The 25,951-nt window shown below is 40.8% G+C and overlaps 1 protein-coding gene across 1 annotated transcript in view; it reads right to left on the minus strand.

Moving 5' to 3' along the window:
- The window catches only part of MOCOS (molybdenum cofactor sulfurase), a 96,291-nt gene that overhangs the window by 13,742 nt on the left and 56,598 nt on the right, over positions 1-25,951 (minus strand). Inside the window, exons 6-10 of the mRNA XM_079949442.1 lie at positions 22,208-22,407; positions 16,651-16,767; positions 14,101-14,556; positions 5,421-5,583; positions 95-176 (exon numbers count right to left, since the gene is read on the minus strand). Of these exons, the coding sequence (XP_079805568.1) occupies positions 95-176; positions 5,421-5,583; positions 14,101-14,556; positions 16,651-16,767; positions 22,208-22,407 (1,018 nt within the window). The remainder of the gene's footprint in view (positions 1-94; positions 177-5,420; positions 5,584-14,100; positions 14,557-16,650; positions 16,768-22,207; positions 22,408-25,951) is intronic.

Raw genomic sequence — 25,951 nt, forward strand, 5'->3', positions numbered from 1 at the left:
TTTATTGCTATGGCCAATATTTGCTGATGCAAATAAAGATTCATTCATTCCACCGACACAAGCTCTGTGGGTTCACTCCTCCCCTCCCCCTCACCTGTGTGAGCAGACTTTACTCTGGCAGGTCTGAATCAGACTTTCATTGTCTTCTTCCAAGGATACAGAAATGGGATCCATCGCTACGTAAAAAGTTATAGAAAACATTATTCATATCTCCATTTTTAATAGCACTGAATAGAATTATCCAAGTCATGGGCTAACGTAAACCAAATGCTTGCCTTGAAAATTCTTCACCTAGAACCTGAGAATGCCTTTTGTGGTGGATTGAGGCTGTAAGCATATAGGTGAACCTGTGAAACTAGGAAGTCTAGATCATCTGTTTGAGGCTTATAGGGGACTGATTCTAGCCAGTCCACAATCCTCAATAAGGGGGGAATGGTCTCTGAGTTAACAGCACTGCCCATCTCAGAGATCCCTACATGCATCTATGAACAAGAATGTCTGGATTGAAGCTTCAATCTTTTTAGTGGCAGTTTGAAAGGGTTCTGGGCAAAAGTTGGTTGCAGATAGATTGTTAGCGCCCTGCAAACCACAGTTTGCAAATCAGAAGCCTTGGCAGCAAGTACATTCTGCCACTCTTTCTTTGTTGGAGTTTGTAAAGGTAAAGGTACCCCTTCCCGTACGGGCCAGTCATGACCGACTCTGGGGTTGCGCGCCAATCTCGCTTAAGAGGCCGGGGGCCAGCGCTGTCCGGAGCCATTTCCAGGTCACGTGGCCAGCGTGACGAAGCTGCTCTGGCGAACCGGCACCAGCGCAGCACACGGAAACGCCGTTTACCTTCCCGCTCTAAAGCGGTCCCTATTTATCTACTTGCACTTAGGGGTGCTTTCGAACTGCTAGGTGGGCAGTTTAGTGTTGTACACATCCAGTGTTCTGGCTCCCGCTCCAACACACAGCAGCAGATGTCAGTACTTGTAAGTTAAGGAAGTGATCTTTATTGTAGCGGAGTAATGGTACAGACTCAGAAGCAAAAAATAAACTGATCCAGACCCCTCATAAGGGAAAGGACAGTCTCCAAAAGGATGCTGTATAGTTGAAAAGAAATTCGTAAAAGGACAAGCAAAATGATCAAGGGGATGAAGCAACTCTTCTATGAAGCATATGGGACCTTTTATTTTAGAGGAAAGGTAAGTAAATGGCGACATGTTAGAAGTTTATAAAATTGTGCAGGGTGTGTAGAAAAGTCCCTCTGCCCTCATAATGCTAAAATTCATGTACATCCAATGAATGTTGGAAGATTTAGATCAATTTTTTAAGAAAATGCCTTCTTCATGCAGTGTATAGTCCAACTATGGAACTTGCTCCCCCAAGAGGCAGTGATGGCCATTATTATTTTCATTCATTCATTCATTCATTCATTCATTCATTCATTCATTTATTTATTATCCTTTATCAACATTAGAAACACATTACAAAACATAAACAATTAAAAACAAAATAAAAATATAGCAAAAAGCATACTGGCAGATATTCTAAAAGTTAAATAATCTTCTGGATAGCTTATGGGGGGCGGGGGACCTGCAAAGGTGACACATGGTTCTTGACAACAAAACTGTATCTGCCCCTCTGCCTTCAGCTCCTCCTGTTTGGTCCCTCTGGCTGGTCAACGGCCTCCCTCCTCCCTGGTGAGGCTCTGAGCTCCTCTAGAGGAACGGACGAGACCCCTGGAGTCAGAAGAGAAGGACCTCTCTTCTCTATCCCTGGGTCTTCCAGCCCCCGATCTACTGCTTCTTCCTTCTCCTCATGGGCCATCTGGCAGAAACCATGCCAGGTTGGACATACACATTCCTGAGGCCAGCTTCTGTTCTACAAACTATCATTTGCTACGGGAGCTAGCATGACATCTGTGCTGGATCAAAATGTTAGAGCTTCAATACAGAAATATATTTTTGTGCCTGCAGGTGGCTCCAAATGATCATTAAACAAGGATACAGCAGAGTTTTGTGCAACCTTGATCCCCACAGCACACTTGTCAATGCACAATTTTAGCTTTTAGTAACTTTATTCCCTCTGTATTTCATACATTGGAATAGGCAGAAATTTACTGCAGCCGTGATAGCTGCAGCCTGTGAAAAGCAGTCTTATCCCAGTTATGTCACCTCTAATAAATGAGAATATAGGCTTCTTTTAAGAGGGGGAAAGAGAAGTTCGAAAGGAAGAAAATACAAATACTTGACATTTTAAAATATGTTTTCGAAAAAATATTCACTAGGCAAAATGAGAGCACACCAAAACATTTTTGCATGCACAAGGACATCTTCTCAGGTTAAAAAGAATTTTTAAAAAATTCAACTCTAACTGTCTCAGCTGTAATTTTCCCTTCTGGAAAAAATGAACTGAGGGGATGTAGATGCTGAAATGGTTTATGAGATAAGAGAAATATGTGAATGGTATTGGATGTGGTTAATTGAAAATAATCTTACACGGCAAAACAAATTATTTTACTATCTCGGGGCCACATATCTTAGTACTTCATTAACCCAAAGAGATTTTAGTTTCAAGTGAATAGCAGAGGCATCATCTTGGAAAATATCAGGATAAAAGCAACAGGGCCATCTCCCAAAATTTTCTCATTCCAATGCTGTGTTTTATATTTTAAAAAAGTAAAGGGAAAGGACCCCTGACAGTTAAGTCCAGTTGCAGACGATGACTAGAACCAGCATTTGTCCGCAGACAGTTTTTCCAGGTCATGTGGCCAGCATGACTAAGCCGCTTCTGGCGCAACAAAACAACGAAACCAGAGCAGCACACAGAAACGCCATTTGCCTTCCCGCCGGAGAGGTACCTATTTATCTACTTGCATTTTTTGGCGTGCTTTCAAACTGCTAGGTTGGCAAGAGATGGGAGCAATGGGATCTCACTCCGTCTCGGGGATTCAAACCGCCGACCTTCTGATCGGCAAGCCCAACAGGCTCAGTGGTTTAGACCACAGCGCCACCTGCGTCCCTGTTTTATACTTAGGTTTTTAATATACACTCTGCCAATACAACTATGTCAGGTGCAGCCTTGCCTTTATGGCACACCCTGCGAAATATACTCCAAGTTTTTAAACAATGTACACACATATTGCTATTGAATCTGAAGGTTTTAAGATATTCAGTTCTGAAGAAAGCAGGAAGAAAATTGCTCTGAAGGTCTTTCCTGATGGAGACTTTATATTACAAATTGGTCCTTGGCAAAAGATTTTTTAAACTTACTGGATTTTTGATGCGAAAGTAAATCCAAATTGAACAATGTGGCCAACGAACCTGAAACACAGCATGGGAAACATACGGGGAACAATCCAACTAAAGTTAAAGCACTTTTAAGCTTTTTTGATTTCATTTAACACATTTAGGTCTCCCACTGAGATTGAAAATCAGCTTGGTTTAAAAGTGTCTCAGTTTTTAGCTGAATTGTTCTCATAGTATTTAATCCATCAATGAAGAGTAATTACTAAAGAAACATTTGTTTGTACAATTAACGCTGATGTATTCCAGTCTCCTTCTGTGCAACTGAGTGATCATAAAAGGCTTCTTTTTATGGCATCAGGATAATAAATGAAACCCAAGGCAGGACTCAAGGTCTCTATGAAGGGCTTGTTGTCCTAAGTTTAGCATTTTACTAACCCGGTTCAATGCCTATTTATTTCAGTAGTAAAATTCATAAAAATAGGAGTATCCTTGACAGGAAACCAAAAGAAGCAATGTTTTGTGCAACAACTAAGAATAAAGCAGGTAAAGGATTAACATATTTGGAGCCAGTTGCTCAAACAAATGGAGATGCATGATTAATAATGTTGCATGCAGGCCAAGTTAAAATGGAAGATCACCAGGAGACGGCAAACATAGTTCAGATGTAGATATATAAGACATAAATAATGAGTTTAGAAAAGTAAAAATACTTTTAAAAAAATGAAAAGTACAGGCCTGCTGCTGCAGCTAAGTGAAATATATGTTCAATATAATAAAGGCTTTCCATCCTTTCTGCTACTGTATTTTTACACTCAGGCGTGAAGAACCTGATCAAGCTAACAGGGATGTCACTACTGACTTTTAAACACTGCATTACTAACCTACGATGAAATGGTTAGAACCACAACCCACCTCTCCTCTGTTGTAGAGATGTCAAGGGTCTTTGCATACATGCTGAAAGGCTGTGGAACAGTGTGCGACAGTAATTAGAGTATTAGATCTGGACCTCTTAAATCTGAGTTCAAATCCTGACTCAGCCATCCAAGGGACCTTGATGGCCACTTGGGTTGCCTTTGACAAGACACTACCTCAGGAATGTTGCATGAACAAAACATGCCCTCTCAGTCCCAGGCTGAGTTACTTGCAGAAAGGGAGGGCCAGAAAAATGATGGAAAGGAGCTATTTAATGAGTAATGACAGACAAGCTTCACTTAAATATGACTTGCACATATACAGTGGTACCTTGGGTTACATACGCTTCAGGTTACAGACGCTTCAGGTTACAGACTCCGCTAACCCAGAAATAGTACCTCGGGTTAAGAACTTTGCTTCAGGGACTTCCGGGTCGGCGCCATCCGCTAACCCAGAAATAGTACCTCGGGTTAAGAACTTTGCTTCAGGAGGAGAACAGAAATTGTGCTCCAGCAGCATCAGGAGGCCCCATTAGCTAAAGTGGTACCTCAGGTTAAGAACAGTTTCAGGTTAAGAATGGACCTCTGGAACGAATTAAGTTCTTAACCTGAGGTACCACTGTTTACACTGCACAGCTACAGAGCAACGATAATAAGGCCCAATAAACCTAACTGGGCCCAATGGGAATGGGGTGTACCCTAGAATGTGCCCCATAATCCTCTGCATTGGCAAACTGACATGTGAGCAAATATACAAAGTTTTTTTTGGGGGGGAACCTAGCTGCGGTTGATTAGTTGCATTGATAATTCCTGCCACATGCCTGTTAAGAACATAAGAAGAGCCCTTCTCCACCAACCACCCCACTCTTTCATGCACACATAGACACAGTGCCCCCCCCTCCTCAGATAATGCAGGTAGATCAGCTGAGTGGGAGAATATCTGATCTGATTATGGGGGGCACATTTCCATCTGCCCAAACCAAGACTAGGCCAACTTCTTTCTCTTCTTTTTGTCACTGTGAAAAAAACAGTTAAGGGGCCAGAAAAAAAATTTGCTTTGGGTCTTGATCAGACCCCAAAAGTAGAGGATAGCCACCCCTTAATAGTTTGTCCAAGCGCTCCAAACAGCTGGAACCATAACATACTTGGTATCTATTATTTGATTTGCAACACCAGAAATTCTCAGCAAGGCATGTCAGAAACACTAGTAATTTGTGATATTACAAATTTTACTGAAACCATCTTACAATGAAATGATAATGAAGATTTGCATACCAACCTTCTGCTCTGATGATCATCACATTTTGCTCCAGGTCAATAAAGGGTTGCACAAGGCACAGTCTTGGTTCCTGCTTTTGAGTGATGCAAACGCCATTGTGATTGGCAACCATGAAGCTACGATCATACAGCAAACCTTTATTTCCGATGGGCCACCGCATCACCTGATGGGAAACAGTCTTTAAGCTACAGGTGTGCACAGATGCTGAGCAAAGAAATGGAAAAAACTATTCATGACTGAAACTACCTGAGAATCAAACGAGTTAAAAATGGTAGGTATTTACTTCTGGTTTTAAAATAGAGACTTTTAATAATAGTCAATACCTCATTGCAAGAGCTGAAAGGATATGAGAGCATACTGTCTGTCAACAGCAAACAGGATTAATAGTCAGCATTCTGTGCCCATTGATCAGGCTCTATCCTCAATGGCCACCATGCTGTTTTTCTCTTTTTCTCTTGATTTTTTTGCAGAAGGGAGGTGGACAAACGTGTGCCCAGTCTCAGGAACATTAAAATCTTTGATTTCTCCACTGACATCTATGGGCAGCATCCACTTCCATACCTGAGGATATTTTAATACAGCTTTTTTGTGTGAGTGAATGAAGAAACAACATATCCCAATTTCTCTCCTTCCTCTTGTGATATCTATGTGTTTCTCCTCCTCCTCTCCCTCTTCCAGACACTCCATTCTGTTCTCCCACTCGCCAGTTTCCACCCTCTCAGTCAACACCCTGTTCCAGTGAGTTCAGAATGTATCAGCCCTACTGAATCAGATCAATGACCCATCTAGTCCAGCGGCCGATGGCCAGCTACTGGTCAAAAGCAAAACCCGAATGCACTCTCCCCACCTGTGATGCACTTATTCAGAGACATTCTCCCTCCAGCAACAGAGGCAGAATACAACCACCATGGCTAGTAGCCATTGAGAGCCTTACCCTCTCCTGAATTTGTCACTTTTAAAAGCCATCCAAGTTAGTGGCCATCTATTCTTGTGGGAGTGGATCCTACAGTTCAGCTACGCACTGTGTGAAGAGTTCTTATGGGGCTGTTTTGGAGGTTCTCTCAGGGTTCCCCCTAAATTATTCTGACTACCTACAAACCTCAGGGTTACACTGGATCTGCTGATGCCTCCCTCATGGAGGAGGCGGGCAGCTGGGGTGACATTTTCGCTACATGTCCCCCCTATAGGGAAGGATGACCTCTGTTCACTTTCTGCCTCTGTCCAGGATGCTACTAGGGCACGTGTTCCAGAACAACTACAGTCATACCTTGGGTTACAGACACTTCAAGTTGCGCGTTTTCGGGTTGTGCACCATGCCGAATGTGGAAGTACCAGAACGGATTACTTCTGTGTTTCAGCGCTCGTGCATGCGCAGAAATGCCGAATCGCGACACCATGCGTGCGCAGACACAGCGCTGTGGGTTGCAAACGTGCCTCCCACACAAATCACATTCGCAACCCAAGCGTCCACTTTACTTCCCACAGCTCTAGCTAATTGTTAAGTTGTGGGTGAACATATCAGATGACGCAGCGATTCTTCAAACAGCTCTTGTTTATTCACAGGCCAGAACAGAACTGAACTGAAGGGTTCAGCTTATATAGAGCTCCACTAGAACGCAACAGTAACCATTTTCTGTAACTATCCAATCACTGAATGTCACTTTTGATCCTTTATTTGCATATGTGGACCTGAACTATCTACAGTATCCCCCTGCTGGCCCAGGGTGAGAACTTCAGTACATAACACTAATGGTTAGCTTTCTGGCTATAGGCTCATACACACTTCTGTTTGGTCTGTGACTTCAGACACAAATCTGGTTATTATTATTTGTCCTGCTGCTTTCCCTGGGAAAACCCGCTGCTTACTGTTGAATTGGAGCAAACGTCAATCACTGGCACCATGACAGTACTCTTTCGGATTCCCACCTTGGTTAATAATAATAATAATAATAATAATTTATTATTTATACCCCGCCCATCTGGCTAGGTTTCCCCAGCCACTCTGGGCGGCTTTAACAAAGTATTAAAATACAGTAGTCTGTTAAGAATTAAAAGCTTCCCTAATGGTTACGTATGTTCTTAAAATAGTTTTAGGTGTTTTGTTTTCAGATGTTTGCAACAATTTTGAAGCAGGTTTTAAAAATTAATTTTATTGTCTTTACAGTGGTACCTCGGTTTATGAACTTAGTCTGTTCTTAAACCGAGGCGTGCTTTCCATGATGAGGCCTTCCGCCGCCGGTGCCCTTCCACCATTCGGATTCTGTTCTTAGACCGAGGTAAAGTTCACAAACCGGGACACTACTTCCAGTTTAGTGGAGTTTGTAAACCAAATAGTTTGTAAACAGGGCTGTTCTTAAACCGAGGTACCACTGTATTTTATTAAAAGTGTTTGCTGCCCTGAACTCTTTTGGGAGGAACAACAGAATATAAATTCAATAAACAGGAAAACAAATTGGAGTGGGGGAGGGGCAGGAGAGAGACTTGATAGCGGAGCATCTTCTGCCTGGATTTGAAGACAGGCCTAAAAAGCATTCAGTGCTATGTCATATATATTCACTAAAAACAAAACAAAACAAAAACTGCCAGAAAAAGTTCTTGCCTTCCTCCTTCCTTCTTTTTAACAGCCACCCCTTTCCCCTGTATGGTATCTGACAAACATACAGGGAGATTGCATTTTCCAGAAAAAATGATGCCAAGCTAATCAAGCAGATTTTAACAAGAAAGATAAAGCTCACCACGGGGGCAGAGTGTTGAAACAGCCTGAGGAAGTTCCATTAGAATAACCTGTTTTATTATTTGGCAATGAGGTAGTGAAAAAGGTGGACGGATTTATTCAGGAAAACGTAAAAAGAACAATATTATAATTCATCTTAGATCTGGGAGCACTTAAAAATTAGAATAAAATCTAGTGCACAGTGATCTCAGTGAGTCTAAAGTATTTATTGCATCTGAGATTAAATACTCTTTTATTTATGTAGTCTTGAGCAAATATGAATAGCCTGAAACCTGCTGTTACGACGAAGTTATTAATGTTTAAAATTTACCTTTTTCATTCTGCAGCATTTACAATGCAAAATCCATACGCTTTAAACATTTATAAGTATGTGTGTGTGTTTTCATGGAATCGTTTTCTCCATTGCTGATGTCCAGTCCCATCGCTACTGTAGTCAAAACAGATTTACCCATGCACAAAAGGGAGGTATGGGGCAGGTACAGGCATGGCTATAGATGAGGAATTTGGAGCTGAAAGGGAGCTGGCACTGAGCCCTGCTGGGATGGGCAGCACGAGGGGGGTTACCCCACTGGGATTCCCTTCCTCACCATTCTTCCCACCCACCATAGGTCAACTTGACTGGTGTTTGGGACCACCTGTCAGAGAACAGGACTCTCTGACAGGCAGAGACGAGACAGATACAGCAGAAGGAGGGAGAGAATTCCTAAGAGAATTCGACCTTTGACACCCCCTCCCATGTAAGCTTTATTGGAAACACAACTTTTACCACAGAAAATAAAGCTGGCTTTATTGAGTGATTGGTGCTTGTATATTAGATTAACCTGAATAATTCATGCAGATTGCAAAATTCAGCTTCATTTCTTTTAAAAAGAAAACTTTGCAAATTCTGCCAGAAGAACCAGTACCTGTATGTAAATATGCTTCATTTGCATAACTCTGCCCTCAGCAGTTGCTTTGCTCTGCCAATGGAATTCTGAACTGGAGTTCGGGTCTTCATTTTCCAAGATTGCACCTCTGAATTAAGGGCTGTGCTCATCGCATGCAAAAGTAATGTGTCATTTATACTTGAGAAAAATATGTGACTGCCTTGGTAATGTTTCTTATTATGTTTTGCTTTAAACTCCCAGGCAACTAAAAAACTTATTACTGAACAGAATATATTTTTAATGCAGGTGAGCCTTCAATGGCTTTGACCTCAATTTTCATGCAGACGCAGGGCTGTGATCCACAGTAGGAAGTTTTCATAAAAGAAGCTATAATCATATTGACATCTATTAAAGCACTGCAAAATACATCGCAAAGGAAAGTCAGATTCTAGGTCAGTGTGTAGACCATCTACCTACTTCATCATGCCTTATTCAAAAAACGGTGGGGGTGAGGGAGTGTCACAGGCAAGGTTGTAATGCTATTAACTTTGAAAAAGAAAAGCAATTAAAATCTTCAAAGAGAGAATTTTCAAATAGCACCGCAACACTTAAATGCCGTATTTTTGTTGCAAATGTATTTTTAATGTTAACATTTCTTTGTAATGCAAATCAGCATCCTCTCAATTATAACATGTTAATCAAGTGTTTCCTCAATTGCTGTACGCCCATCACTGCCTGCAGCCCATGTCATGTCAGTGCATACAAGCATGCTAATTACTGAATTAATATTTATTGTAAGTTTTAGGATTAAGTTATTCATTTCCATGCACTCTACTAAGCAGTTTTGGGGGATTTTTGTAAAATCACCCAAACTAAAATGTAGTGATGGGTATGTGGTACGTGAAGCCGGTCCAGGGAGGCTGTTCCTGAAATTCCCAACATTAGACCTATTGCCACAGTCAGTGGCCCTGGGATAACAATTCTTACAGTCCAGTCTCTGAACTATCGCTGCTACTGCTGCTGTTGCTGCTGAATTAGAAGTTGGAGGCAGCTTCAACCAACCCTGGCAAAACCAAGAGCTCTTGACAGCCCTCTTTCAGCCCTGGATGAGTATGCTAACAAAAGAAGGGTTGTTATCTTTGGGATGCAGGGCGACGGGGGGGGGGGTTGGATGGCATTCAGTTTTCAAGGGGAGACACTGTCAGCTATGAATGATCCTCCTAGATTGGTCCTCTGCTTGCCTGATTTATTTCTTTGTTTATTATGTACTTTAATCACTTTCTCTCATGCCAAAGCACAAGCAAAAGACTCTTTAAGCCACTCCCTCCAGTATGAACATAAATATAGGCTGTGTTTTCTTTCAGACTTCAATAAAACTGGGAAGATAAGCAGAAAATTGATAATCTCTGCTACTATTTACGCAGGGACTGTCAGGAATGAAAGAGATCTTTCTTTGATATCCTGCCATCCGTGACTAGTGCTGTTGATACTGAAGACAAGGGGCTTACTTAACTGACCGGTTGTGTTGCAAGTAACTCGCTTCTGCCTAACACAATGCTTCCCCCCAAAAATAAATCCTAGCTACACCCTTGGGAGGTCTTGTGTTTTGACATATTTGGGAGTGAGTCATGGAGCAGAGGCAATGTTGCTAGCTTGTCCAACCCTGCTCAATTCAAAATATGGACCTGTTCAGCAACTGTCCCACCAGAAACAGTCATCAAGGATATGGGACTGTTAACACCACTGAACTCCTTGAGTAGACAAGAGCTGTTTCAAGATAACAGAATATTATCATAATATTTATTTTGATACTAAGCATTCCATATATTTAAGACAATGAGTAAAAAAAAGTTTAACTTTAGTTGCTGTGATGTTGCCTCATGCTCTGAATGCCAGTCAGCAGAATTTGTGACCCACAATGCTATGCGCAGCCTCCAGCTGCACAGGAGTCTGTGAAGTGGTTGACAGCTTCCAAGTTTTTGTAGTTTTATGCAGGCAGCTAGAACAGGAAAATTACTGAGTCCTTCCACCTCCCCCTGTTGCCAGAGAGCACAGTTCCACAGCCATTTTAATTGTTCCGTTATAGTGCCTTGACTAAAAACACCATTTTTTCCTGAATGTCACTACAAGTATATGCCCTGGTCAAATCTGGATGTGAGTTTCCAGCCAAAATTGTCATTTGGCGTGGGCAAAGGTGTGGGTCCTGATGCACATTTCAGCTAACATGGGACCTCCTTTCTCACTGACTACCAGAGCTCTGAGAAGTAAAGCATGCTGTATCAGAAGTACTGCAAACCCTACTTTGAAATTAACTTAAAGCCCACTGCCACTTTTGTCAACAAGCCTTAGAAGTTGTCATCCCAAAATCACCCCATTCTTTTTCATGTCTTCCATTTCCAGACTTACAACTGCCCTTGCATTGCAGAGTTCTAAAAGTTCTTTACCTCTTTACCTGGGTTTGCGTTTGCCCTCCATACGATCCCCATCTTTCTTCCCCCTCCTGCATTTCTGTCTCCCCATTACCAATCAACCCTCAGTTTCTCCAAATTCCTCCTTCCCATCATCAAGGTTGGTTGAACAGTTGGTATTCACCTTGCCCCACCTTCTCCACTGTCTCCAACAGGCTTAAGGAAGAAATATTCCAATTCTCCCTCTTTAAATCTCTTGTCCTGTTTTCTCTGAGGGTTCTTTCCTCTTTTCCCCCTTTCTTCTCAAAAGCGAAAAGGCCCGTTCTAGAGCCAAATAATGCAGCACGCAACCCATCCTTGATGGAGCAAAAAGTGAGTGAAGAGGTTGCAGGGGACCCTCTGGGCAGTTACTAAATGGAATAGGCAAAAGCATCACAGATTCTGCTAGAGTACAGCCACTCTATCCTCAGTGATGCAATTCTCCTACAAAAACACCAATAATAATATAATAATTATTTCCCTATGTGGAGAGACTTTTTCATGTGTACCCCAACCTGACGTTGTACAGGCCAGATACAGGTTCACTACTTGAGTGAAACATAGGCCTTAGTCGATCACCCTTACCTGCTGTTTACACACTGTTGTAGCACAACACAAGAGTTTTGGGGATGCATATGAGGATAAAACTGGTGTCCAATTATTCATGGAAAATACAGCTTAAGATGAACTGAAGCCTCCCTGGTGATTATACCAACCAATGGAGCAATCCTTTCAGGGACACCAAAATGACCCTTTTCTTCTTTTTATTTCATGGGCCAAGCCAGAAGAGATGGATATAGCCAATGCTCATTTAGTTTTACTTCAACTGACCTCTATTTTGATTTTTAAATAAAAAAAATCTCTCTGATCTGAACAGAGAAGGCCAAAAGCATTTTGATGCATTAGAAGAAAATCCTAATGATGTACTTCTCCTGCCCCATGATGGATGGATATATACATACACTAAATAACCAACAATTTAATACCAGTTAATGGTATTCCTAAAATTGGCACAGGAGGCTCATTGTCTCTGTCTACGTGAAGGTGAAGCGGCTCTGGTTTAAGATTTTTGCGCTATATTGTCAAACAAATTTACTTACTATTAACCATTCCAAATCTAAAGTCTTAATTTTTTCCAGGAGTCGTAAACTGTATAAGTGGGAATTCGAGGGGAAGCCAATTGAACAAGTCTACAAATTTCAATATCTAGGAATTTACTTCCAGTATAATATGGGATGGAAAGCGCATATCACATATCTACAAAATAAGGTTAGAGCCCTTATCTACGCTCTATTACACTTCTTCTTTACTGTGGGGGCTATGCATGTTCCATCCGCCTTAAAAGTTTACAGTGCAAAAGTGGTTGCAACTATGGCCTATGCGGTCCGTTTATGGGGGGCCTTTGTAAACCTCATGCCTCTGGTGACATTGCAAAATCTTTTTCTCAGACGCCTTTTGAAATTACCCTCCTGTGTAAGCAACTCTGCCATTTGCTTAGAACTTAAGACCCCCTCCTTAGAGATTCTGATGTGGAGACATGCCTTTAATTATTGGCTGTCCCTTTGGCATAAATTGCCAAATTACCATCTTATTCAGTGCCTTTGGAAAGATGAATTCACCAGCCCATGGGCAACAAAAATCCATTCCAAACTGTTGTCTTATGGAATCTCTCCTTCCGATATACTAAAGTTAGATCTAATTACAGCTAAAAAGGTCATCAAACAAAGATTGGAGGAGGTTGATTTGCAACAAAATCTTACTACAGGTGGAGGTACATGTTCTCCGATAAATCAGGGCATTACATCTATGTCCCAGATACCTCGATATCTGTCTGCCTTATTGGTTGCGTCACATAGATTTGCATTTGTTAGAGCCAGATTTAACGTGTTCCCCTCAAATGTGCTGAGCAATAGATTTTCTAACGGTAAAACCTCTGTTTTATGCGCATGTGACAACAAATCAATAGAATCCCTTTATCATATCTTGTTTAATTGCCCTTTATACACTGTTCCCCGATCAAGGATTCTGAGTTCAACCATTCTGGAAATTGTTGCTAAGCCACCTGAATTACATCTAGCTTATCTACTCCAGGACATTGACTCTTATAGAACATTACAGGTGGCCAGATTCCTGTTTGCAGTTCTTTCATATAAAAGACTTCATGGAATGCTGCATGACTATTAAAAATCTAGTAAACTCTATGCACCATCTTTATCTTCAAGGCCATAATACGGTACATCTAGAGATTGTAAGTAATGTGAAGGAGATTATGCGTTGAAATATTTTAGTTGATATTTTAGAATGTAAAATGCTATTTTATTTATTGATTTGTTTTACCTAGTGGGCTTATAGCCGAATAAAGTATTATCTATCTATCTATGAAGCGGCTCTGGCCCTGGATGCCTTTGTGAGCTAAAAATTGCATGTGTGTATGCACATGCGCGCACACACATATACATATAAAACATCTATGCAGATATAGATCTAGATATATAAACACCCATCCTAATGTATGCATACACACACACACACACAATATACATATAGATATAGAGATATATATAGATATAGATATAAAACATCAACAGACCTAAAAAAATGTGAATCTTTTAAATATCACTAAAAGCATTTACCTCAAATGCAGCACATGATTTGATTGGGTAGAGATAAATGTTGGTGACAGTGACTGGCCTTCTACCACTTGGCATGTCTTCTGCTGGGTTCCCAAAAACCTCAGTCATGTCTCTTTCTGAATGTCTCTTGGCTGGCTGTAGATTGACCGGCATGTTCACTGAAGTGGAAGAGGTACTAAGTCCAGAGTCCCCAGGGCTCTTGTTCGGAGGCAGCTTATTTGCACTGTTGTTATCACAGGTGTGACCATTCTCCCTGGGAGACGCTACCAATTCTGAAATAGTCTCTCTTGGAGATGGAATATTAACCATGTTGCAGCCAATGAGTCTGGTGGCTATAATGAACTTTAGAAAGGCTTGTGCATCTTCAAATGTAGACATATAGCCAAATGAGATTCTCACAGACCCAGTGGGACGTCCATCAACTACATCAATGTCATCACCACAGACATGCCCAGCCTAGTTGGGGGGGAGAGAGAGATAGAAGGTATTATAAACATTTTGTAAAAACAAAATAAAAAAATTCCTTCCAGTAGCACCTTAAAGACCAACTAAGTTAGTTCTTGGTATGAGCTTTCGTGTGCATGCACACTTCTTCAGATGTTTTGACTATGGCAGACCAACACGGCTACCTATCTGTAACATAAACATTTTGTATTCGCTATCAAAATGTAACGTACTGTATTTTGCAGCAATAAGATTTTGTAAAAACACAGAATGTTCCCCCTCCCGCAAGACTTTGTTTTGGAGAGAGAAGCAATCTTGATTTTTATTCCTTGTGCCAAGTTTGGTTATTTACAATCCCAAACCTTTGGAATGACCTTACTTGAGAGATCCACCTTGATTTGCCTTCACTGAGTTTTAGGTTTCTGTAAAACTGAACCCATTCCACCAGACACTTGGAGAGGTTTACTTTTAAGTATGCTGCTGCAGTTCCCAATTTTAAAAGGAGTATTTATTTTAATTTTAGGATGTTGTTTTTCCCCTTCTTATGCTTTATATATTGCCTTTAGGCACATAGTAAAATATAAATTCTATTTATACATTTTGCAAACAAGTCTCTATCGCTGCTCTCCCTTGGTATTATAAACATCTGAAACTGCCACATATGAAGTCTGGATTCTGGGTATCATTTTGTCTACTCTGACTGTCAGCACATCTCCAAGATTTCCCACTGGAGATACAATGACTGAACATGGGACTTTATACATGCAAAGCAAAAACACTTTGTGCCTCATCGCTGAGCTCTGGTCCTGTTTTCATTATTCATTCCATTAAAATACAGAATGATAGTTACTGTGTCTTTTCACTAAGCTAATATGTACAACACACTAGGGCTGTTTGTTTGCATTTGACAAATAAACTAGGGAAGTAAAATGGCACACATGGCAAAGGACATGTGGCTTTACTATATTTTGAAGTCCCTTAAAACAGCAGCTGATGTGTGAAGGTTGTCCTTGCTCCACAACAGGATACAGAGGAAAGCCGCCATCCACTCAGCAAGTTAAGGGTGATAAAGGCTTTGATTCCCCTGATAAACACACGAGCTTGCCGTACAAACAGGCTGTGGGAGCCCTGGCTTGTGCATCCTCCCACCTGCAGGACTTCCACCTTCAGCATGTGGACAGCTGTGTGTGTGGTTCCATCCACCACTGGCATGTGACTGCCAGAAAGTTAGCCAGGAAGGAAAGTGGCTGAAAAGTGTTCCCCAGCCCTGTTGTACAATTTCATGGCCAGAGGACTTTCAAAAAAGAAAAGTATATGAGAGGAAGAAGGTAGGCTGAGAAGAGATTACACTGAATACTGTAAGGACCCCGAAAAAGGTAAACTACTGTCATATCTCTATGTACATGTTTACAGGTGATCTACAACAATCACAATAACAAAAAAGGATTTTTGTTGCAGAAATAATTTTTGCAGAATCTTGCCCACAGTTTATTTTGAGAGTGTGATCGGGATTTGCTCTTACATATTTGAGATCAAACCTCTCCATTCTGAAGGAAATCAGCCCTGAGTGCTCACTGGAAGGACAGATCCTGAAGCTGAGGCTTCAATACTTTGGCCACCTCGTGAGAAAAGAAGACTCCCTGGAAAAGACCCTGATGTTGGGAAAGATGGAGGGCGCAAGGAGAAGGGGACGACAGAGGATGAGATGGTGGGACAGTGTTTTCAAAGCTACCAGCATGAGTTTGACCAAACTGCGGGAGGCAGTGGAAGACAGGAGTGCCTGGCATGCTCTAGTCCAGGGGGTCACGAAGAGTTGGACACGACTAATCAACAACAACAAAATTTGAGATCTAATAATACATCAGAGCAAGTATCGTACCTGTGTCCAGTTTAGTGCTGACTCATAATTCTTTAAAACGGCAACGCTGTGCACATCTTGCTTGGGAGCAAACTCCACTGAAGTGACTGGAGCTCACTTCCAAAAAGGACTGCAATGCACGGAAACTAGCTGATGGCATTACCTTTTCGTTCGAGAATATTGGACAGTGTTGGAGCAAGTGAAAGACTGAAGACCTAAATAGAACCATAATGCTAACACAGACTGACCTGCAGGTTCTTTTTGATGTCCTTATTGCTGATCCCCAAATGCTGCTGACAAGCTCCAGTATTACAGAAACAGCCTGTGCGAATGTGTATGTTGTAGAGCCCAGCCAACTTGTCTACCTTGTGGGTTCAGCAAAGAAAGAAAGAAAGATTCTCAACATAGATAAAGATATCAGTTTGCTATCAATTAAAGCTACAACTGAGAAATCACAAAAGATTTTCCTCTATTACTTAATAATTTAGTTGCTTTAGATTTTATGCATGTTCGTTCTAATGCAACTTGAGATTTCCCCCCAATATCCCCTTTGCATCCTAAAAGAGACTTTTCATTAAAATATATCATGATGTAATCCTCATTTTATAACTTAACAATGTACATACGCCATGGCAGCTACCAGACTGGAATGAAGACGCATATTTGTCCCCTGTGCTTTTTTTCTAAAAAAAAATGTTTAGGGGTACTTTTTCGTACTCATGTTGAAATACTGCCCCTCAATGAGGCCAGACTTAGATTCACAAAATGTTTAGGGGTATGCGAACCCCTGCGTCCCCCCAGAAAAAAACCCTGTTTGTCCTTACATTGCAGTTTCTCTCACAAACTCTTTTTGACTTGATATCTCAGTCTCGATTTCTGATTTGAACCCAGACAGAATACTCCGGTTTTCCTTTTTCCTCCTCTCCATGTCTCAGAGAACAATTAAAAGTGGTTTGTGTGTGCAGGTGCAAAAACAAAGTCCTGTTTATAGTGAAAATAAAATTCCTGCACCAAATGAAGAAAATGGTGAAACTGGCATATAAAGTCCTTCCTATAATTTTGAAGGAAAAGGTCAGTTTAACGCAACGCTTCAGCAGCCAGCCATTTTTAAAGAAACATATGGAGTGCTTACTCTTTTATTGTAAATGGAGCCTTACACTGTCTACTGAGAGGTAAGGTCCACTGCATTCAATGGAGCTTACTCCCAGGTAATTGACTAAATACTGCTTTACACTGCAATCCTCAGCATTTTTTACTCAGAACTAAGCCCTGCTGAGTTTAATAGGATTTGCTTTCAGGTATGTACATGATCCCTTCATGGATCACTGCCTTGCCGTGGCGAAGGGGCTTGAAGAACTCAGAGAAGCTATGAACTATGCCGAGCAGGGCACCCAAGATGAACAGGTCATAGTGGAGAGTTTTGACCAAACGTGATCCACCTGGAGGAGGAACCGGCAAGCCACTCCAGTATCCCTGCCAAGAAAACTCCATGGACAAAGACAACAGGCATATAAAAATTATGACGCTGGAAGATGAGCCCCTCAGGTCGGAAGGCGTCCAACATGCTACTGGGGAAGAGCGGAGGGCAAGTACAAGTAGATCCAGAGCTGATGAAGCGGCTGGGCCAAAGCCGAAAGGACGCTCAGTTGCGGATATGCCTGGAAGCGAAAGGAAAGTCCAATGCTGTAAAGAAAAATATTGCATAGGAACCTGGAATGTAAGAACCATGAACATGGGTAAGTTGGAGGTGGTCAAAAATGAGATGGCAAGAATAAATATTGACATCCTGGGCATCAGTGAACTAAAATGGACGGGAATGGGTGAATTCAGTTCGGATGACCATCATATCTACTACTGTGGGCAAGAAACCCGTAAAAGAAATGGAGTGGCCCTCATAGTCAACAAAAGAGTGGCAAAAGCTGTACTGGGATGCAATCTCAAAAATGATAGAATGATCTCGATACGAATCCAAGGCAGACCTTTTAACATCACAGTAATCCAAGTTTATGCACCAACTACTGGTGCTGAAGAAACTGAAATTGACCAATTCTATGAAGACTTACAACACCTTATAGAAGTGACACCAAAGAAGGATGTTCTTCTCATTATAGGGGATTGGAATGCTAAAGTAGGGAGTCAAGAGATAAAAGGAACAACTGGCAAGTTTGGCCTTGGAGATCAAAACGAAGCAGGGCAAAGGCTAATAGAGTTCTGTCAAGAGAACAAGCTGGTCATCACAAACACGCTTTTCCAACAACACAAGAGACGACTCTACACATGGACATCACCAGATGGGCAGCATCGAAATCAGATTGATTATATTCTTTGCAGCCAAAGATGGAGAAGCTCTATACAGTCAGCAAAAACAAGACCTGGAGCTGACTGTGGCTCAGATCATCAGCTTCTTATAGCAAAATTCAAGCTTAAACTGAAGAAAGTAGGAAAAACCACTGGGCCGGTAAGATACAATCTAAGTCAAATCCCTTATGAATACACAGTGGAAGTGAGGAACAGGTTTAAGGATTTAGATTTGGTGGACAGAGTGCCTGAAGAACTATGGATGGAGGCTCGTAACATTATACAGGAGGCAGCAACGAAAACCATCCCAATGAAAAGGAAATGCAAGAAAGCAAAGTGGCTGTCCAATGAGGCCTTACAAATAGCGGGGGAGAGAAGGCAAGCAAAATGCAAGGGAGATCGTGAAACATACAGGAAATTGAATGCAGATTTCCAAAGAATAGCAAGGAGAGACAAGAAGACCTTCTTAAACAAGCAATGCAAAGAAATAGAGGAAAGCAATAGAATGGGAAGAACCAGAGATCTGTTCAAGAAAATTGGAGATATGAAAGGAACATTTCGTACAAAGATTTCCATAATAAAGGACAAAAGTGGAAAGGACCTAACAGAAGCAGAAGACATCAAGAAGAGGTGGCAAGAATACACAGAGGAATTATACCAGAAAGAAACGGATGTCTCATATACCCCAGGTAGTGTGGTTGCTGACCTTGAGCCAGACATCCTGGAGAGTGAAGTCAAATGGGCCTTAGAAAGCACTGCAAATAACAAGTGGAAGTGATGGTATTCCAGCTGAACTATTTAAAATTTTAAAAGATGATGCTGTTAAGGTGCTACACTCAATATGCCAGCAAGTTTGGAAAACTCAGCAGTGGCCAGAAGATTGGAGAAGATCAGTCTACATCCCAATCCCAAAGAAGGGCAGTGCCAAAGAATGCTCCAACTATCGCACAATTGCACTAATTTCTCACGCTAGCAAGGTTATGCTTAAAATTCTACAAGGAAGGCTCAAGCAGTATGTGGACCGAGAACTCCCAGAAGTGCAAGCTGGATTTAGAAGAGGCAGAGGAACCAGAGACCAAATTGCAAACATGCGCTGGATTATGAAGAAAGCTAGAGAGTTCCAGAAAGACATTTACTTCTGCTTCATTGACTATGCAAAAGCCTTTGACTGTGTCGACCATGGCAAACTATGGCAAGTTCTTAAAGAAATGGGAGTGCCTGATCACCTCATCTGTCTCCTGAGAAATCTCTATGTGGGACAAGAAGCTACAGTTAGAACTGGATATGGAACAACTGACTGGTTCAAAATTGGGAAAGGAGTACGACAAGGCTGCATTTTGTCTCCCTGCTTATTTAACTTATATGCAGAATTCATCATGCAAAAGGCTGGGCTGGATGAATCCCTAGCCGGAATTAAGATTGCCGGAAGAAATATCAACAACCTCAGATATGCAGATGACACAACCTTGATGGCAGAAAGTGAGGAGGAATTAAAGAACCTTTTATTGAGGGTGAAAGAGGAGAGTGCAAAATATGGTCTGAAGCTCAACATCAAAAAAACGAAGATCATGGCTACTGGTCCCATCACCTCCTGGCAAATAGAAGGGGAAGAAATGGAGGCAGTGAGAGATTTTACTTTCTTGGGCTCCATGATCACTGCAGATGGTGACAGCAGCCACGAAATTAAAAGACACCTGCTTCTTGGGAGAAGGGCAATGACAGGCCTAGACAGCATCTTGAGAAGAAGAGACATCACCTTGCCAACAAAGGTCCGTATAGTTAAAGCTATGGTTTTCCCAGTAGTGATGTATGGAAGTGAGAGCTGGACCATAAAGAAGGCTGATCGCCAAAGAATTGATGCTTTTGAATTATGGTGCTGGAGGAGACTCTTGAGAGTCCCATGGACTGCAAGAAGATCAAACCTCTCCATTCTGAAGGAAATCAGCCCTGAGTGCTCACTGGAAGGACAGATTGTGAAGCTGAGGCTCCAGTACTTTGGCCACCTCATGAGAAGAGAAGACTCCCTGGAGAAGACCCTGATGTTGGGAAAGATGGAGGGCACAAGGAGAAGGGGGCGACAGAGGACGAGATGGTTGGATAGTGTTTTCGAGGTTACCAGCATGAGTCTGACCAAGCTGCGGGGGGCAGTGGAGGACAGGAGTGCCTGGCGTTCTCTGGTCCATGGGGTCACGAAGAGTCGGACACGACTAAACGACTAAACAACAACAACATGTACATGATCATTCTCATGGTTTCCATTATTATTATTATTACCCACTTCCTCCCCTGGCAGGGACTCAAGACAGCTTACAGCTAAAATGTTATTTTACTCCATTTGTCTGTTGAAGGTGTTGTACACAATCTCTTCCCTCACACAGCTTTTCTTTACAACAATCCTGTGAGGTAGGTTAGGCTGAGAGGTTGTAATTGACTTGACCAATGTTGATGTGTATATTACGTATATGTGTGTGGCAAGAACAAATGCAGGAGAAGCTTCCTAATGCAGAATACGATATCCCTAATTTCTTCAGAGAAATGTTGGAGGATATGCTAGTATTTTCAGGTTTTCTAGAATATAAGAGTTGCTAAATGCATCCATTAGGTTGTCTTCTGATCATATGTCTGAGCCAAGATAGCAGTTTTCCACCTAGATAACTGTCTGCAGGAGACAAATCATTTCAACACTGCAAATGCACTTTGCCAGGCTGTAATGACAAAACGCCATTCTGATATCAGATCCATTTTAGTAGTGCAGAACAACACAATCCAACCCTTTTGCCTTGGGAACTTGCGCTAAGATACTCGCTGCATAACAGTGAAGATGATACAGGCCAAAAGAATAACTGAACTGGAGGCATCAGCAGAATCTTTTTCCTCATCATCTGGTTTGTATTCTGTTCCTCCAGTCCATCAAGTTCTTCTGCCTGCCTGGAATCTTAACTGCTAAATCAATGGGGGGAAATCAATAGTGAATGATCACCCCCCCCCCGAGGTTTAGAGATGGCTGTTGGGAACATGGCCAAAAAAGCCATTAGGCTGGCGATGAATATTATCTTAACTGGACTCATCACATTTAATGTAATGAGTGGGGAGGCTCTTAAAAGCATTAGAATTGCTAATTCATATTCTTTGATCATCGTTGAACAATATATTCTTTATTTTAAAAAATGAGGAGGTTGGCCTTGACTCTTTCCAATATCACTCAAAAGACTCTGGTGACGTACCTCATAAAAAGGACAAAGGGGTAGGTTTTCATCATACTTTTGAAGATAACATGCCAGCCACACTGAACACTGTTCTTGGTGGCCATGTACAAATTTGTTCGGACAACTTGTTCTCCACTTTGTCAAAATATTTCTTCCCTTGTTTGTTATTTTTAATATAAAACAACATGTGGGAGGTTCAGAAGGAATAAAAGAATTCAGCAAGAACAGGTATTTTGAGTGAAGGTGGTCAAATGATCACAAAAATGCATCAGAAGATAACAAGAGAATTATTAAAGCATACCTGTGAATAACCAACTATATCTCCATTTTCATCCAATACATTAAAATTAATGATTGGACCCTGGACCTCAGGGCTGCTGAAGTCTGTATCACTGTAAAGACGCACAGCAGGTGCCCCGTTAGGATATGTTAACGTAGAGAGGATTCTATAGGTGTAGTGAGCCAAGGCAAATGTATGTTGTTCTATGTTCTTCATTCCACCTGCAGGGAGGAGGGAGAGAGAGGAGAGAAAAATTCAACAACTTCCAGTTTTATTTTGAGCCATTTCTACAGGGACATTAAAAGGATCTCGTAAAATCAAGTCAATTGTAATTATTATTTAATGTAAGTTTTTAAAAGATGTGCTTATTAAGTTTGCATAAACAACATAAATATTAAAAAAATTAAAAAGAAGGTTCAATACATTTTTGCAGACATCACAGTAAAATAGATTCTTTGAAGGGACATTTAGGAAGCAAGACTCACATATCAATAAGAGAACCTGGCCACATAGAAATACATTTTGTTCCGGGATTATTCTCATGAAAGCTACAGCAGCAGGCACTCGCTCTTAGTGTTTCCTGCGCAAATCTAGCAGCTCCAGTGTCATCAGTTGATGACTTCACGTGAGGAGTCGTCATCACAGATCTAACACTTGTGACAGAATTTTCACACCATTTTTCATAACTACAGAAGCAATTATTTTCAGTAGTCAGTTTTATATATTTAGGTTCATCTCATGAATTATGGGAAATAAATAAAATAAAGAGATTATAATAGACAAGGCGTAATTCTTTTAAACAACAAACGAAGCAGGGAAGTCCTTAACAGAGGGTGATGAACACAGCACATGACATCATGGGCTGTCCTCGGAGTTTGCAAGATGACATCGCGGGAGACCACTGCCTCAGGAGAGCGAGGGAAATTCCCAGGGACGACTCACACCCTGGCCAGCACCTCTTTAATCTCCTACAGGCAGGAGATACAGATGTATAGTCAGCCGCACCAACAGGTTAAAGAACAGTTTTTATCCGTGGGCTGTTGGGCTGCTGAATGGAAAAAAAATAGTGGTGTAATTGACTTCTGACAAGCACACAGAGCGCGAACAAGACTGAGTGTATGGGGGGGGGCCCTCGTTTAATTTCACTGCACACAGGTGCTGTAGTGACAATAAAGGTTTGTTTATTTATTTATTTAATTTATGGTACATCACTCTACTGAAAGTTTTCTGGGACCTAATGTTTTGGTCTTTTTTTCTTTTTAGTTTTTATTAATTTTCAATAAGCAAGCAGAGGAACAAATGAACAGTACATAAAAAAGAGAAAAAAGAAAACAAAAACAAACAACAGAAAACCTAAAGGGACCAAAAAGAAAACACACTAATTGACTTCCCTCCATCTCGGTTTTGGATTTTATAAAATTGTAATTCCATTCTGCAGTTTTCATTTTATAGCATCAATGCATCGCAAGAATTATGTTAAACCTACTGTGATTTTTAAATTTCTAGAATTTGTTTCCATATATGTTATAAATTTGATCCAATAGTCAATAAACTTTGTATCTTTTTGCTGTCTGATATTCTGCGTCATTTTTGCCAGTTCTAAGTATTCAAATAGTTTAATTTGCCAATCTTTAACGGTCGGGATATTAGGGGTTTTCCAATTTTGTGCTAGTAAAATCCTAGCGGCTACAGTTGCATATTGAAACTTCTTTTTTAATCTCGTCTCCGATCATACCTAGGAGGAAGGCTTCAGGTTTTTTAACAAAGGTGTATTTAAGTATCTTCTTCAATTTGTTGCATATGGCTTCTCAATTTTTTTTTATTTATTCACACTTCCACCACATATGATAGAAACTGCCTTCTTTGGATTTACACTTCCAACACCTATTATCCCCGGTCTTATACATTTTTTCTAATTTCACGGGGGTGATGTACCAACGGTACATCATCTTTTCCATATTTTCTCTAAGGGTAGTGCAGGCAGTAAATTTCATACCTTTATTCCATAGCCTCGTCCAATTATCATAGTCCAAATTATATCCAATGTCTATCGCCCATTTTATCATAACTTCCTTGACCTCCTCATCCTTAGTATCCCATTCTAGTAACAGGTTATACATTTTGGATAGAAGTTTGGTTTTACTTTCTATAATCTCTACATGGAACCTAGATTTTTTCTCATTCATCCCAGTTTTTTTGTCTTTTTTCCATAAGGCATTAATTTGATGGTACAGCAGCCAGCCTGTTAGTTTGTCTTTTAACTCTTCATAGGGTCTGATTTTCCATCCTTTTTCAGATCTTTCCAGGAGGTCTTCATAGGTCCATCTCTCACCTTCTATATTTGTTTTTTTTATAGTTAAGATATCAATGGGTGATAACCACAAAGGGGTATATTTTCCCAACAATTTCTTATTCTTTTCCCACACCTCTAACAAGGATCCTCTGATGATATGATTTGAGAAGCCTTTATGCACCTTTTCCTTATTCTGCCAGAGATAGTTTTGGTTTTTTTCAACACCTGCCACACATCTAATTTATTCTTGACATGGGTAAACTAATATTAAAATGGGTCAGATATGCATTGAAATCACACATTTACTCTAATTAATGGTAGGAACATTTCATTTTCACCCAGTTCTAATTGGGTGTGCAATTCCTTTTTGTTCTCTTCTCTCTTTCTCTGCCTCCTCAGCCATAGCCCTAATCCTCTCATTCAGGATGGCATGCTTAGACCATGTGTGATATGTTTTCAGTATTTATCTTAATGAACAGATGGCTTTTGGAAATTCCCCATCTTATTTTGTTGAATAGCTAATTTCTACTCCTTCTTTCAGCTCAATGATGTTAGCAACTTGTATTTTGAGAGTCAGTTGTAAAGAACCTTATATGGAAAAGCCATTACTGCTGGTCCTTGCTCAACTAATAGTATTTACATATAGAATTTGTGGGGGAGATTACACAAAGTGGCAATGGGATCTAGCTGAAGTCAAGCTTATCTATTAGATTTTAGATCCAAAAAGACGAGCAAAACAATGACGAATCAAAGTACCTAGGGGTAATCACATCTCCACCCATTTAACAAAAAGATTGGCAATAGCCGTTCCAGAACCGAAGGAGAAAGAGGGCTTTCAAAGCATGGAGCTCAGCAACGTCAAAGATGCACAAAGCAGACATCTTCTTTGAGCATTCATGCTGCTGAAGGAAGTCCACACTCAATGCTTATGCAGCTTTCTATTGGTCACTACTAAATTCTGTTCTCCAAATCAAAAGGAGACTCTGTATTCCCTGCACTCTCCCCATGAGTAAAATATAATTTAGTGTTGTAAAATAATTGCTCCCACAACTGTAAAGCCAGGAAGACGCTCTTGAAAGCTGTACGCCAAAAGCAGCTTTATTTTATTCCTGGTTTTTGTCAACATTTCCTGTTTGTATAAAACTGATTTATCATCCCAGGGCATCACAAGAGGAAAACATTTTTCTGTAAATCTGATTTCAAAACATCTTATTTTTTTGTAAAAAAAAGCTTATGTATTGCTTTGAGATGTTTCCCAGGGATTCACAAACAGAATGAAATAAATAGAATATCAGTGACTTTAATTAGGGGGGGGGGGTTGGGGGGGAGCCTTGTATCTTCCAGTTACTGTTGATAGCAAAAGCAATGAAAACTTCTAAATTTAACCTTTTTAATAAATGCTTAGTAATGCATATAAAATATCACATAACCAATATTTGCTACTATTCCAAAAACTGTATTATTAATGTATC

This window comes from Podarcis cretensis (assembly GCF_951804945.1).
Source record: "Podarcis cretensis genome assembly, chromosome: 13".
NCBI classification, from domain to species: Eukaryota; Metazoa; Chordata; class Lepidosauria; order Squamata; family Lacertidae; genus Podarcis; species Podarcis cretensis.